Below are 15,375 nucleotides of genomic sequence, written 5' to 3'. Positions count from 1 at the left end.
ACAGCACGTTAGTTTGCACATATACTTGACAGATGGCATGAAAAAAAAAAAAAAAAAAAAAAAAGTTGCCAAAAACTGACATGCGATGCGGACGTAGGCGCGATTGCTCTTGGTGGTGCCGGCTGAGCTCCAGGCTACACACTGACACCAGTAGTCCTCCAAGCCGAAGAGCTCCTCAACTTGGGTCCTCGACACGGAGATGTCAACCTCCCTCACCACTAGGCCTGTGGGGAGACGGCGATAGAGAGCGATAATGCACATCAACAATGAGTTGGCTGCGGGTCAAATGCAGTTATCGCGCACATAAAACCTTGAAGGAGCTAATGGAACATGTAGTTGAAAATGCTGTTTGTAAATGAGTACGCTGTTTAGGTCTATAAAACACAAGGTGACATTGTTGTGTGTCTGTAGCTTTGTTCTCTGGGAAATTTGGATCTTCACCTGTGACCTGGTCCAAGCTCTCTCTTGTGACGTGGTCATTTTGATTGACCCACTCCCCGTTGCACTTGAAGTAGATCTGCGTGGCTGGCGATGCCCTGCACCGAAGCTGAACGGGCCGGTTCTTCACAATAAAAGCATCCTCTGGTTCAAGGAGGAATTCCGGGAGAGGTTCTGCTGGCGCTGACGGATACGAGTCCGGGAGAACCTCGGCGTCACTGTAGTCGCTGCTTTCTGAAAACATTGACACGGGGACGATTGAAATGATTGTTGTCCTTCAGAAACACCTCAGCATTTACATGGATGGATGTTTTGTGGTTCAACTCAATAAAGGCCGTCCACAGAGACCACAACAGTCCACGTTTCTAAACAAGAATGGAGCGGATGACCTTCATTGGACGGGCAGGTCTGATCCTGACATTATCCGGTGACATGCTCAATACAACACAGACCCGCTGACATTTCACAAAGAGGTTTTTCTAGTAGAAAGGACACCATTTTCCATCCTCTTAGTTGTTTTTTTTCAAATGATTTTTCTGTCCTCAGGCATGAACTCAATGCAAACTTCTATTGTTGGTTCTGGATGACGATAACAGAAGCACTGTCCAAAAGAATCGCGCTGATGGTGTGGATTTGAATAGTGGATGCAGGAATTTTAAAATGAAATATCATTACATGTGTTCTTATCATTTCTTTAGCAGTGAGCGTGTCACTTTTATTTCTTGTTTTATTTAGTACCCACTGTCGCTCTGGGATGGTATGATGTAACACGTTACGTAGCTGATGCAGCTATCGCCATTCCTTCTGTGGAAATGCAAAACCTTGATTAGCGTTTACTGATCTCTACCACAGCAAACCATGATGAAATTTATGGCCTGGCGCTAAACTAGGAGGGAGGAATAATGTTGCACTTGGCTGAGTTACATTTTTGTATTCCAATACGAGACCTTCTGACTGGCTACAGAAGCTGAGCAGTAATGACAGTGCATGCTTCTCCATTTTACCAGATGACAGTTTTTTTTTTTTCTACACAGCTCCAGTGGTGCATAAACAAATTCCATCAATCTGTTCAATTCATCATTCCGTCAAGCTTTTCACATTCAAACATGGCAAAGCCACAATGCCACGGCTCTCCGACCTCAATTTCGCATCACCGTTTGATAAAATAAAAAATGTTAGGCAGATATTTGGAGACTTTCAACAAGGACACTCTGGGCAGGTACATTTTCATAGTGTTATAAGTGTATCAAGCCCAACATGATCAGTTATTCCACAACCTTAGAACAAGAGAATCTACTTAGAGAGTTACAATCTTCTATTTTAGGAACACCGGCAACCACCCTCTAGCCCACTTTTCCCCCTGACAGACTCTTTGCTCAGACATTAGAGCAGAGCAAAGCGAAGCACAGAAAGTGATGGCAAGCGGGAGAGCAAGTTTGGAAGGCTCTCAAACCAAGATCAGTTGGATTCTAATGAATGGTGGAGGAATAGCTGAAGTACTCTCTCTAAACCCAAAGGCGTCCATTAGTCAGTCATCCTTCAACGTATCTCAAGTTATCAAAAATAATTTCGACACAAAGACTGCACTGACAAAACATTTTCAAAAAACTACAGGTAATACTCAAGTAGGTGACTAAAGCCTTCTTGCATAAAAACTGGGCGGCCGATGTCAAGCAAGTTCACCAGCCCACAATATGCTGTATCAGCTCCGTTTTACTAAAAAATGAATTGGCACCATAAACGGCACATATAGTCACACCAGTCATATCCTCCCCTGCATCCAAACATGTTCATCAAAAATTATGTCTGGGTTTTAAACCTTTCACATAACCATTTGCCTTGTGGAAAAGCATAAGGTGAGAAAAATGTCTAAAGCAATGAGTGGGCAAGTGATGCATGAGAGAAAGAAATGATGTATGGCTCGAGGTCAATGCAGCTTAGTGATTAGTGTACTGCTACCTCATGCTCCTGAGATTCTACATTTTGTAATTTCAGCAGTTAAAAGGGGAAATCAACCCAAACACATTTTTTTCAAGAATATATTCCCAGCGGGGCCACTCGTTGAAAGTGTTTTGGAGTTAAACAGGAAATCAACCCAAAATTTAAACAAGAAAATGTTCTATGCAACTTAACTAGTCTAAACACAACATTCTGATTAATATTGCGATTGTGGATTATGAGTTAAGCAGCAAAATCTACCCATTTTTTAGCCAATCACGGCTCACCTGTTAATTTAATTCGAGCCATGATTGGTCGTTACCCGAGCCCTGAGCAGTTGTGATGTCATTTTCAGTCGACAGAGGTGACAAAATGGCCGCCCCCTGAGATGGCTAAAAATCGGTGGATTAACCCTTATTTCACCAATGCAATATTTATCAGAATGCCTTGTTTCAACTAGTGGGTTTGCATGGCACATATTCTTGAAAAAAATATGTTCGGGTTGACTTATCTTAAAAACAAGTCTGAACAAATCTGAGTTGAACCAGCAGCCTAACATCAGTAGACATTACACTGCAATTATTTCAATGAGGTTTCACTCTCAAGTTTCAATTCTATCAATGAAGTTGTTCAGGGTTTGTTTTGTGAATTGATGCAAAATCAAAAAACAACCTGAACATAGGACAGTTTTTCATTCCATCCCATCATCAGTGCAGATCACGTGACCGCGGCGTCCTCCGATCAGTTAAAAACAACTTTTATCTCACTGCGATGTCAGTAAGACAGCAACTCCACAAGTTATGCGGTGCGTAACCTTGCTAAAAGTTCCAGGCAAAACTGTAAGTGGGTACACTTGCAGGTGCACACGAGCGTGAACAAAGCGTGAACACATCTGAACATGGACCACAATTGTCACGGTACTTCTCTCACGCCCTCTCGCTGTTTGTTCTCTCCCTCTGTCCTCTTGCTTGAATGTCGCCTCCAGCCTTTCAGACTTTGAATTCTCTGTCAATAACCAATTGTGTTGCTCCTCCCCACCCTTCACCCACGCTCTTTCTCTTTGCCCAGCATTGATTGTTCGGTGTTCAAACATCAGCTGGAAGAAAAAAAACACAGCCTGTCACTCTTCAGGCACGCGGAGGGCGGGCGAGGGTAGAGCAAGAGAGGGGGTGGCGGGGGGCAGAATGGCACCAGAGACAGCCCGATAGAGAGACATGGTGGTTCGCTTAGAAAGAATGAGAGTGAGAGGAACCCTGCAAATTTGGATAAACCTCTTACTTCATGTGCGTGTGTGGGTGGGTGTGTTCTGGGGCCAGCGCACTTTAATTAAAACACTTTTAGATGATGGAGGTAAGAGAGCAACAGACAGCTTCTTTCTCTTGGATAATGGAGCTGGGAGGTTTTAAGTGGAATCTGTGTTTTTGGGCCAGTGTACAAACATCCATCAGAGCACAGCAGCCGGCAATTTGTGCCGATAGGAGGAGCCTTCGAGACAACAACTCCTTGCAGTACGGCACAACAAGACTTGTATTGCTCTAATGGCAGACAACAAACGGCTGGAAAGCACAGGCAGTCATTTCAACAAATACGTGCATATACACAACATGCTAAACAGTGTTTATGAAGTTACTCTCCTACTTTTGTTGGTTGTGAAGAGCATGTCAATGTGTAAAATCCATTTTAGTTTGAGACTGTTTTGAATTTCCATTTATCGTCATTATCGTTAATCACAAATATATGTCCGTGGCTCAACATGAATGAGCACCCCCAACGGATTTAATAAAAAACTCGAGTTTTTTTAGGTCCACAATGAGATGCTTTTTCAATTCACTAGCATAATAGCAGTCAATAATAAACACAACCAAAGTAACGAATAAAAATTCCAATTGCCTCGATTCAACCTTTGTGGATGAAATTTATGCAACAGTATTAGGCTACTGAAATGTGAGTGTTTTTAAAGCGGAAGTCAATCCAAACATTTTCTTTTTAATAATGTTCTTTGCAGTCTCACTAGTCTGAACACAGCATTCTGATTAATATTGTGTTTCTGGAATATGAGTTTAGCAGTAAAATCCACCCGTTTTATCCATCTCCGGGGGCGGCCATTTGGCCACTTTCTGTCGACTGATGACATCACAGTCGCTCAGGGCTCAGGTAATGACCAATCATGGCTCAAATTAAATAAGCAGGCGAGCCGTGATTGGCTAAAAAACGGGTAGATTTTGCTGCTTAACTCATAATCCACAAATGCAATATAATCAGAATAGTTCATATTAATCAGTAATAGAATAGCCTTGTTTAGAATAGTTAAGGTGCATAGAACATTTTCTTGTTGAAATTTTGGGTTGACTTCCTGTTTAACTCCAAAACACTGTTCACGTGTAGTAAAAGGCATAAGAAACACAATTTTTTTATCTACTTTCCATTTTTATTATCACACGCCACAATCATATCAAGTCAGTGTTTTCTGTACCAAATGTGTACCACTTGGTGTGTGTAGTAAAACTAAGGCTGTGAGTGTGAGGCACAATGAGAGCCTCGATGCTGTGTGACAGGAATGGAGCGTGGCCACACAAGAAGGCAAGGCTTGGGCTCTGGACCAAAGTGACATGCTGGAAGATGAGAAGGCTTTGCCAGTCAAGTCAAGAGTCACTGAGCGACAAGTAGAGTGGCGAGAGGATGTGGCTCTGAAGAACTCGAATTGAGATGATATCTGCGTATCCCAGCACGATGGTAAAATGGCCTCTCAAGCTCTCGCTTGAACATGCTTCAAAAACACACAATCATATGTTTCCAATCTCAGCTTGTGGACGCCAGTGAAGTTTCAAAAGAATGTAATTTTCTTTACTATTCCATACTGCGCTGAAATGTGCAAACTGTAATTGTTGAACTACAGGGAGACATTACAATAAAGACAATGTAGGCCTATGCAGGTTTCCCCTGCACTGTATTTCAGGTGTCTTGCCAGGACAAAAAACAACAAACAACGGCAAATCATTCCTCCTTCCTCCACTTCGGTTGGGTGTCTGACATAAAAATGCTTCTTGTGTTTCTCCCTCAACACCAGTTCTGCCAGCTGGATTCAAATAGCGTCACTAAACACACAAATAGGTACATTAGCCCACAGCTATGAAGTACAAGTGGCTCACTGAGGACAAAAGGTTGTGTGAACAGAAATCCAAAAGCCCTGTTCCTATCAAGCGGTACCGTATCAATGCGATCGATACAAATGCGCACGTCGTACTTTCAGAAACGGTGTTTAAGACCAGCGTTTACCATTTCATTTGTGGCGAGAGGAACAAAACTTTACCACTAAATGTGACAACACTGCCAGTTATGCAGACAACAAAGCCAATACAAAACCCATCAGAAACCATTATGTAACATCGACTGATGTCAGTCATCAAAACTTACTAATGATCATACTTGCAAAGAAACAACTGCCACACATACCCATGCAGATTTACACACACACACACACACACACACACACGAACATGCGCACACCCCCAGAGCCAAAGGCAGGTCGAAAGCAGCAACGATGGATGAACTGAGGCAGTCTCTCCTTGACTTCCTTAAAGGACAATGACATTGAGTGATTTATGGGCCAGCTGACTTCATCATCATCAGTCCAAACAAATGTCTACAATGGGGGAGGGGGGGGGGGGGGGCGAGAGAAGAAATACATACTATTAAAATAGTGTTACATTTTGGATGATATGTGTCAGGTTCATCAGATAGACATTTATGAAAACCACACAAAATAAGGAGATGAAGACACTCTCTTTGAATGTTATGCTTGCAAGGAGAACGGAGAAGAACTGTACAATACAATTCTTACAGGCGCTCTAAAAAAATCCCTCCGTCTCCCGTCTTTTTATTCTCGCATCCCTACATACATGGGCGTTCCAACTCTAAAGGATGGGGTGAGCAAAAGGGCAGTTGAAACGTCTTGTACTTGTCTATGTGTCTGCATGTAGGTGGAAAATTACTCAATACGTGTGTGGTAGGATATGAGAGGAGAAATCAACAATGTGGAGGGAAATTTCAGCAATCACGTTCATATTAGCAATCGTTAGCGTGACGTCACCTGACCTCCTTGCGGTCAGTTTATGAAATCATCATGAGCAGCAAATGTATGATTATCAAATGATTGTAATTATTATATCAATAATTATTCCCACAGTATGTTAATGGAAAATTACAGAATGCGTGTGTCGGTGTGTGGTGACCTGAGTACAGGTTGCGCACAGCATCGCTTCTCACATCAACAAAGGCTGACCGGGTGTGAAGATTCATACAGTTTGCCCATCTGACAAACTCGCCAAAGCACACATATAGTTTGCACAACCAATTATACTTCAAGCAGCCTCTTTCAACCCTGGCAAGGAGAGAGACACACAAGTCATCTTTTAATAGGGGATCCACTTGTAAACAAACACACAATTCATTGTGGTTCCCCAGACAGCGGGAGGCAGGCAGCAGAATTTGACATCCCGCTAAGAGTGCGGCGATCTAACACTGTGAGTCCCCGTGGCTTTGACATGATGGCCTTGTGAATTTCTTGTTTGGATATTTTGATACTGTCCCCAACATGAGCGCCGCCGCCACATGGCTCTGACACATTTTACTCTCCACGAGAACTCCGACAGACTTAATCTCTGACACAGGCGTCCACGCACAATGCTTTCATTGCTCCTACTCTTTTTTTTTCCCGCATATACCACCATAACACTTAACAAAGATAAACATTTCAATGAAAATTCATAGTTGTAATAACTTTGTGAGCCAGAGTTTAAGAAAGGGTGACAGTTTAAACCAAATAAACTTTAAGTGTGTGGTAAATTATAAACATAAATATATACATGAAGCTTTGATAGGTCACACTTTTCCCACAAATGTTTTGCTACAAATTCAAATAATAAACAACCTTCAGTAAATGTTCAGTGACTGATTTTTGTTGTGTTATTAACATTTTTATATTTTACGCCTCTATCATATGTTACCGATGGAAGCAAGCGATTATAATGATTATAAGCATGATTCTATTCTCAAAGGCACAAAGTAAATTATAAAAATAATTCCTGTTATAGTTCAGTCAAAGCCAAATGGAGGGTTTTTAACAAATGTGCTTAACTCTGAATCCTCTTCTGGCATGTATGCTAAGAGGAATGAGCTTTAATTTATTAGTATGATGAGGGTAGATGGATACTAAATCACACCTTAATCCTTTTGCAACAGGTTCCATTCTTCTCCTGGCTCAACAACCAAAATCGATGTTGAATTCACACTCCATTCACCCCCAGAGCAAGAGCAGGCTGCCAAATTCCTGAGAACTAACAATATACCGTACACCATCAAAAACACGCCCAAATTAGTTTAAAGTAAAATAGGAGAGGGAACTTGTTGAAAGGTCCTCATAACAGTGGAATCATCCAACGTTTGAGTGGCGGGGACAAATAAATGTACACTGTGGTGTGTCACTGTCCCATGTTTGACCAACATACAAGAAGCATACCATTGATTATTCATGTCGTGCACAAGCATACACGATATAAATAGGCATATACTAGTAGGAGAGAGAGAGAGCGAGAGAGAGAAAGGGTGAGAGAGAGAGGTGACAAGAAGCTTGAAAGCAGATTGGCAGTGGAGGAAGGCTGAGCAGACGATGGAAATGCAAAGTGACAGAAACGCTCGTCCGTCCAGCATGCCTGGCTAGTAAAAGTTGGACTTACCAGGCTTGATGACATGACACCCATGTGTGTGCGCACACACACGCACGGTACAGACAAGAAAAAAATCAGGTGCCCATTTAAAGATCGGTTGGCTTCAAGATGTCTTAACATATAACAAGTCAGTCCTTTCAGTCAACCTGAAGAAAAACATACCAATAGACCGATGGTATCCCACCACATTGTACTGGGCCTGGCTGTGTATTTGTAGACCGCCACACACAATTTGCATTTCTGCATGGTATCCCACAAAATTTGTCGGGAAATATTGGGGATCTGATTTTAAGACACTATTTTGGGAAAAAACAGTTTCTCGATTGATGTGATGCCCCCATGTGCCTGAGATGGGTAAAGAAGAACTCGAAAGACCATTTCTGTTAGAAATGTGTTATTGAAGACAAATACAAGGATCCCACTGGACATGCAGCAGTTTAAAATCAGGCTCTAATAATCAAACCATCGCAAATGAAATCATTAAAGCGGAAGTCAACCCAAACATATTTTTTTCAAGAATATGTTCCCACAGCAGGCCCACTAGTTGAAACATGGCATTCGGATTAATTATATATATATATATATATACATAAATAACTTAAGCAGCCAAATGCACTCGTTTTTAGCCATCTCTGGGGGCGGCCATTTTGCCTTCTGTCGACTGAAAATTACATCACAACTGCTCACAACGACCAATCTCGGCTCAGTTTCAGCAAACAGGTCAGCCGTGATTGGTCGTTGTGAGCAGCTGTGATGACATTTTCAGTCGACAGAAGGCAAAATGGCCGCCCCCAGAGATGGCTAAAAACGAGTGGATTAAGACTTATTCCACAAACGCAGTATTTATCAGAATGCCCTGTTTCAACTAGTGGGCTTGCATAGAACATATTCCTGAAAAAAAAAAAAAGTTTGGGTTGACTTACGCTTTAACTAATTTTGATGACATTGAATCCAAATTGAAGAAATAAATATTTTGGCTTATGGTCAGAGCTGATGTAGGGTTACTGCTATTGCAAAGAAATAGGTTCCACAATTCAAAGTGCCACTGTGATGAGAATTGATTTTATATACTGCACTGGCTGGTTTATATTTATCCTGTGTGCAACACAAGGGACAGCCTACTCAAATTGAGACTGTGTGAGTGTGTTTTCAAATGTGTGGGCAAATGTGACTGCTAGATTGGGAGCGCTAAGAGGATTTGTGGTCGCAGCCAAGCCAGGGGTGCCACCAGTGCCGTCGAGTGGACTGGACAAGCAGGGGGTGGGCCCCGTTTTGGCTGGAAATGTATTCCGTCGCAGCTAGAGGGCGCCACTCCCGCGGAGCTCATTAATCATAGCCCATCAAAAAGTGGCCCTGTGCCGTTTGTGTGTGTGCCCCAGAGACCTCCCGCTGCATGGGAACACGGGAGAAGACAAGTAGCACAATCAATCACTATCAAAGGCTGCAGAGGGAGCGGCAGGGAGAGAGCCAGGAGGAGGAGGAGGCGCCGTGGGTGAGACAATGTTGTTTTCCTATTATCCTCTCGAAATTACAGAGCAATGTCGCACTTGGAGGTCAAACTACTACGTTAGATGTGCCCGCCCGCGCGCGCGTGTGTGTCTAGTCATAACAGTACACTAAGTGTTTTGTATAAGGCGCCACTGCTGTCTGCCCCACTGCTGTGCAGCTGCTTGATGAGCGTAACGCTCAACGCAGGTCTACCCAGTGTGGCTGGTTGCCATGGTTGGTATTCACTTGGAGCCCAGTCCTCAAGAGGCCTGCAGTCTATGCAGACATTAAATATAGTCCACACGCTTCTCTTTTTTTTTTCTTTTGGTTCTGCTTGCTTACCTTGCATTAGTTGGTTGGGGACTATCAGTCCCTTTGTCATATATAGAGAGTATTATGTGTTTGCACAGTAGATACGTGTGTGTGAAAGAGTGTGTGCACGTAAACGTGAAAAGGTGAGCAGTACGCTGGAAGTTGGGGCCATTTTAATGGGAGTAATTACATGAGAAGATGAGCTGCATTCCTTCCTGAGGGCAAGCTGATTATAGGCCTCTCCTCTCTGGGCCCCTGTAATTACACACACTCCACACCCACTCCTCCACCAACAACCCCCCGACCCCACCCCAACCAACACTCGCCCAATGCGCCTCTGCACTCATCACAGACTTTGTAGTAAAGTCACCCGCCTCATCACTTTATCTCACAAAATCCCCTCAAAAAACACCACCCGACCTTCTAATTATCCACTAACGCAAACATCTTGATATTAACAAGAGATTATGCAATTTATATTGATCTGTCAAACCCCATGAGCACAACTAGCACGCATCAGACTTGCTTTGTTCACTGGTGTGTTTGGGCTTTGACAAAAGCCAAGTGGTCCTCGTGACCGCTCCTTGCTGACAGCTTTTGCCTTCCAGGTAAATCTGTACTGTTTCCAACCCCACTTTGGCGTCTCTCAGCGGCGCTCACACAAAGCAGAGGCGGACTTGTACACATGACCTCACACTTTATAGACCTTGTCGAAACCAGTCAGTCCACCCCAGTCGGGGATTCCAGCCAGACTGGAGACATGCAGACTGGTAAATTACACATTCCTCACTTTGACATCCGAAATTGTTGCAACCAACTAACGGTTAGAGGTCCTGCTCCTCTTTCATTTATCCGCTGACACCAAGCCTGTGTGAGACAACAAGGAGACCGTTTGTGTGCTTCTCAGGATTGCATCTACTTACTCAAATTATAGTACCCCCCCAAAAACAAAAGAAACAGGATTTATTAAACACCATTATAGTGTGTTCTGAAGGAAGGGACAACAATACCACAGACACACTCCAAAATCTTGCCAGAAATGTGGAAGCATACAACTGACAGTATTTCCACATTTTCTTCTCAGTAGCATTTTTTAACTAACCCTAGACACTAAAGATACTTGGTTTGAAAATAGAAATAATAATAAAACCAATCTCTTATTCCACAGTAGTTGGACACTTGAGTGATAACAGCATTTGTTCCACACTCAGACACAATTGGCCACCCTTTGATGCGTCATTGAGACACTAGAATACGTTTTAAGTAAGTCAATTGGCTTCGTACAAACATATGCCGATAAGGAGGGTGGCCGGGGGGTTCTCTCCTAACTGGAACCTTGTTCCTAATTGGAACACTAACCATGCCTGCGACAGCCAATGATTAGTGTTCATACTATATGAACCAACAACTTCAGACCTCTAAAGTGTGACAATGCGTGGTTCAAATCATTTCCTGACTGACAAACAAATCAAAAAGAAGACTTTTCACCTGTTACTGTTTGTGTTAAAGGGGAAGTCAACCCCCCAAAATTATTTGCAATAATGTATTCTATGTGCCTTCGCTTGTCTAAACACGGCATTCTAATTAATATTGTGTTTGTGTTATATGAGTTAAGCAGCAAAATCCACCAATTTTTAGCCATTTCAGGGGGCGGCCATTTTGTCAAAATGACATCACAGTTGCTCAGGGCTCAGGTAACGACCAATCAAGGCACACCTGTTTTCTGTAGCTGAGCCATGATTGGTCGTTATATTAGCCCTGAGCAACTGCGATGTCGTTTTCAGTCGACAGCAAGTGGCAAAATGGCCGTCTACTGATATGGACTAAAACGGGTGGATTTTACTGCTTAATTTATATTCCACAAAGACAATATTAATCAGAATGCTGTGTTTCGACTAGTGGGCCTACATAGAACAGATTCTTGTAAAGACATTTATGGGTTGACTTACTCATTAAAACAGTCAAATAAGTTTCGCTTTCTTCCTTGACCCATGAAGAAATCTAAAGGAAAGAGACAGGTGTATAACACTCTTCATAACATAAACACTACATATTGTTCATCCACTTTTCTCAGGTGCAGTGCAGGTGGAACGGCTCCAATTTCGGTAACTGTGGTCGCAATTTAATTGTGTGAATGATATGATGTGAAGTGACTTGGAATGAAGCAATATTATCAGCGCGTTCCCAGCTTTACCTACAGGCTACAAAGAGGCTAGAAAAAAAGCTAAGAGAAATGTTGTATCATTTGCAAAGGTGTGCTACAACAAGATGCAACAACCGTGACTGCAAAGAAGCGTAATGCGTCACAACATGTGTGTTTTCCATTATTTGATACGACAACTCAGCGTGCCCCAAGAGACAGGAAGACGACTGGCTGCGTGCAAATGAAATCAGACACTCCGATCAGGTGATAATTAAGAGAGAGGGGAACGTCGGGGTGAGAGACGCCGATTCATCGCAGGAGAAGACAGATGGATTAAAAATGAAAGGTCTCCATTTCTGGAAGCTTTGCGAAGGCTGTGAGCAAAGAGTGAGGAAGACAGAAATAGGGGTAATGTAGTCGAGGAAGAACTTGAGCAAAAGGACCAAAAAATGGGAGCGATGGAGGGGCCAGTACAAGGAAGCTTGTAGCTGAGAGGAGGGAGCCAAGGGTGTAAGTGGGTAGCTGCGCCAGGAAAGAGGGAAGGTATGTTGATGGAAAGAGCGAAGGAGAAAGAAATGGAGAGAGAAACAGAAATACTCCCTGGGTGCAGTTCAAGTGCAACTCTTGATAACTCTGAGTGAGTGCGTGTGTGTGTGTGTGTGTGTGTGTGTGTGCGCGCACTGGCTATGGTTGCCACAGTATCTGGTTCTACTGGAGAAGCCCGCTGCTGTAATGTGTTGTGACAGGGCCTGATTCTTGTGACTAACTGCTTTGGCAGGAGAGCTTCTCTGTCATGCTAATGAACAGATGAGCAGATGAGCCGGATTGACAGCGGATGGACGTGCAACGTGAGTGTGACGACCCTCACAACACACACATGCGTACAAATACTACGGAGGTTCTGCATAGGCAATATGTGGGCTGAGCGAACGAATGACAGCACATGAACAAACCAAGTGAGCAATAATAAACCACACAAACACGGTAGCGTTTGCGTCACTCTGCTCCTTCATTACATCCCATTGCATCGGAGAAATCCCAAGACATACCCATAGCCTCAGTGAAGATGTGTGTAGCTGGTGGGTTACAGGGGAAATATTTTTAATCGTGTTTTCACGTAAGAAACTGTCAAAGGTAAACGAACATTGAGAGCTAATGAACATTCGCTGCAAAAAATGGAGCATGTACCATCCTCGAAAATGATCCGTGCATTCTTTCCAAACTTGAAATCGTATTATGTTCCAATTTAAAGACATTAGTTCTTTCCCCCAGTGTGTTGAGTCAGCATTCATGTGTCAATCATTCATGAGGCTTGGGCTCCTGACTGACATTCTTTGCTGCTCTGCCCTGCAGCCAAAGAACGTGCCCTTGACCTGGAGACAAGAATGCTAAGGAAAAGAAATCATGTTGACGGAGAACCCCGATGAAGACAGATATCTAAATTAAATACATACATATACATATATATATACACATACACACATTATATATATATATATATATATATATATATATATCTCAAATGGTTCACCAGTGCAAGTTCAATTATGTCACTGTACCAGCTTCTATGTAGTGACAAAAATATCGTGACGGTGGCTATGGAAACCGCGCTTATGATAATTTAGGATTTTGAACATAATGAAATTCTCTGCATGTATTAAAACTGTGTGGCTAACCAACTTAAAAAAACATACAGTATGTTCTCGTTAGGACTCAAGACATTATGAAACAAAGTAAACTTACACATCCAACATACTGTATATAAGTGATAAAGTCACCACGAGCCGAATTTCTTACTTGTCAGCGTTTTACATGGCTGGGAAATCATTATTTGTGAGACCAATCACTGTCGTGGTTTCATGAAATAAAAAGCCAATGTTTGGTGAATCCATTTTTGCATACACACAGTCCAAAACAATAAACACTTGTAGACGTTATTCTCATAAGGGTGTGTGTGCGTGTGAATATCACTGCTCGCAAGGTCTATACTGGGCGGCGTACGACACACTTCCCATTCACCATGCATTGATGGACTCGAGCAATCTGGAAAAAGTAATTATTTGAATGGTTCTGATCCACCAAGCCTCTCACAAACAACAGGCAGCCCAGGGTCAGGAGGCCAGAGACTCCCAACAGCATCGTTTTGTTTTGTTTACACAGCGCATTTTTTTCAATAGTGTTTTTTGGGTATTGGTGCGTGTGGACTCGCTCCCTCTCTGCTTGTCCCATTCTCAATGCTGGCGGAGAGGTTTGTGGAACCCATTAGGATGATGAAGAGGCCTTTCATCAGTACACACCCGCAGGCCAGGAGCTGACAGGAGCTTTACCTCGACAAGCCTCTCGAACGCACCGCTCAACATGAGACAGCACCCAGTGAAGAGGTCCGCAGGCGATCCGCACTCACGGACACTCGCACACACACACAGCAAAGGAGCGCAACCTTTCTGTTGCTAACTTTCCACTTCAGCACACACTGGGACAACGCCGGAGAAAAATAGTTGTCTTTTTTACAAAGGTAATTACATAACAAAAATGAGTCACATGAATATTTATCAAACATATCTTCACAAGTAAAAGGTCTCCTTACGAAAAAACTGTCACCAAGGTACTTTCAAGATTCAAGAGGCTTTATTGTTAATTCCAATTCTACAGGTATGTATTAGACACACTGTACATTAACCAAAGTTCATATTTGCTTTGTTAGGTTATAATAAGGCAATAAAATAGATAAACTATAAACACAAAAAGACATGTGTAGGTAAGTTTAAAACATATTCAGGTATGCACACACATCCAGATTTATCTTTGACTTTGCAGACGAGAAGGTCAAACCCGAAGGGCTCTATTTTCATAGACAGGCGCACGTGCGCTCGACGGCAAAAAAACTGCATCTTAATTTTCCTTCAGAAGCAAGTCTAGTTTATCGTGCTTGGGAATTTGGCAGACTGCGCTACTTCATGCTGGGCTTTTCGGCGGACCGAAGGCATTTTCTATTTAGACGCCCCTGGCGCGCCCAACAATTTGATGATAGAAAGTAGACTAGACGTTAAACCAACAAAAATCGGGTCTAAGTTGTGGCGCAGGTGGGATAATGTGATTTTGGTGGGTTTGATTGAAGCACAGGCAGACAAATTCTGTGTTCCACTTATACTGTATGTGGTGGATGTCATAGTATTTCATTCATAAATATGGCAACAGCATGCATCTGACCCTCTGAATCATTGCAGAAATCAATTCACTGAATTCATTATTATTATTATCATCATCATCTTTAGTATATATTTTTTTAAAGCAGCGCTCTGATCGCGGCACAACTGTTGTGTGTGTGCT

At 42.7% G+C, this 15,375-nt stretch overlaps 1 protein-coding gene across 2 annotated transcripts in view; it reads right to left on the bottom strand.

The window, feature by feature from the left end:
- The window catches only part of unc5b (unc-5 netrin receptor B), a 57,035-nt gene that overhangs the window by 18,594 nt on the left and 23,066 nt on the right, over nt 1-15,375 (bottom strand). For both annotated transcript variants that reach the window (XM_086044805.1, XM_086044806.1), the window contains exons 2-3: nt 442-672; nt 81-224 (exon numbers count right to left, since the gene is read on the bottom strand). In XM_086044805.1, coding sequence (XP_085900931.1) covers nt 81-224; nt 442-672 — 375 coding nt within the window. The remainder of the gene's footprint in view (nt 1-80; nt 225-441; nt 673-15,375) is intronic.

The sequence above is a fragment of the Filicampus tigris genome, chromosome 11 (assembly GCF_054856515.1).
Source record: "Filicampus tigris isolate MCC_2025a chromosome 11, RoL_Ftig_1.0, whole genome shotgun sequence".
Classification (NCBI taxonomy): domain Eukaryota; kingdom Metazoa; phylum Chordata; class Actinopteri; order Syngnathiformes; family Syngnathidae; genus Filicampus; species Filicampus tigris.
Note: the sequence above shows the minus strand (reverse complement) of the source record. Positions and strands in the feature narration are given on the sequence as shown.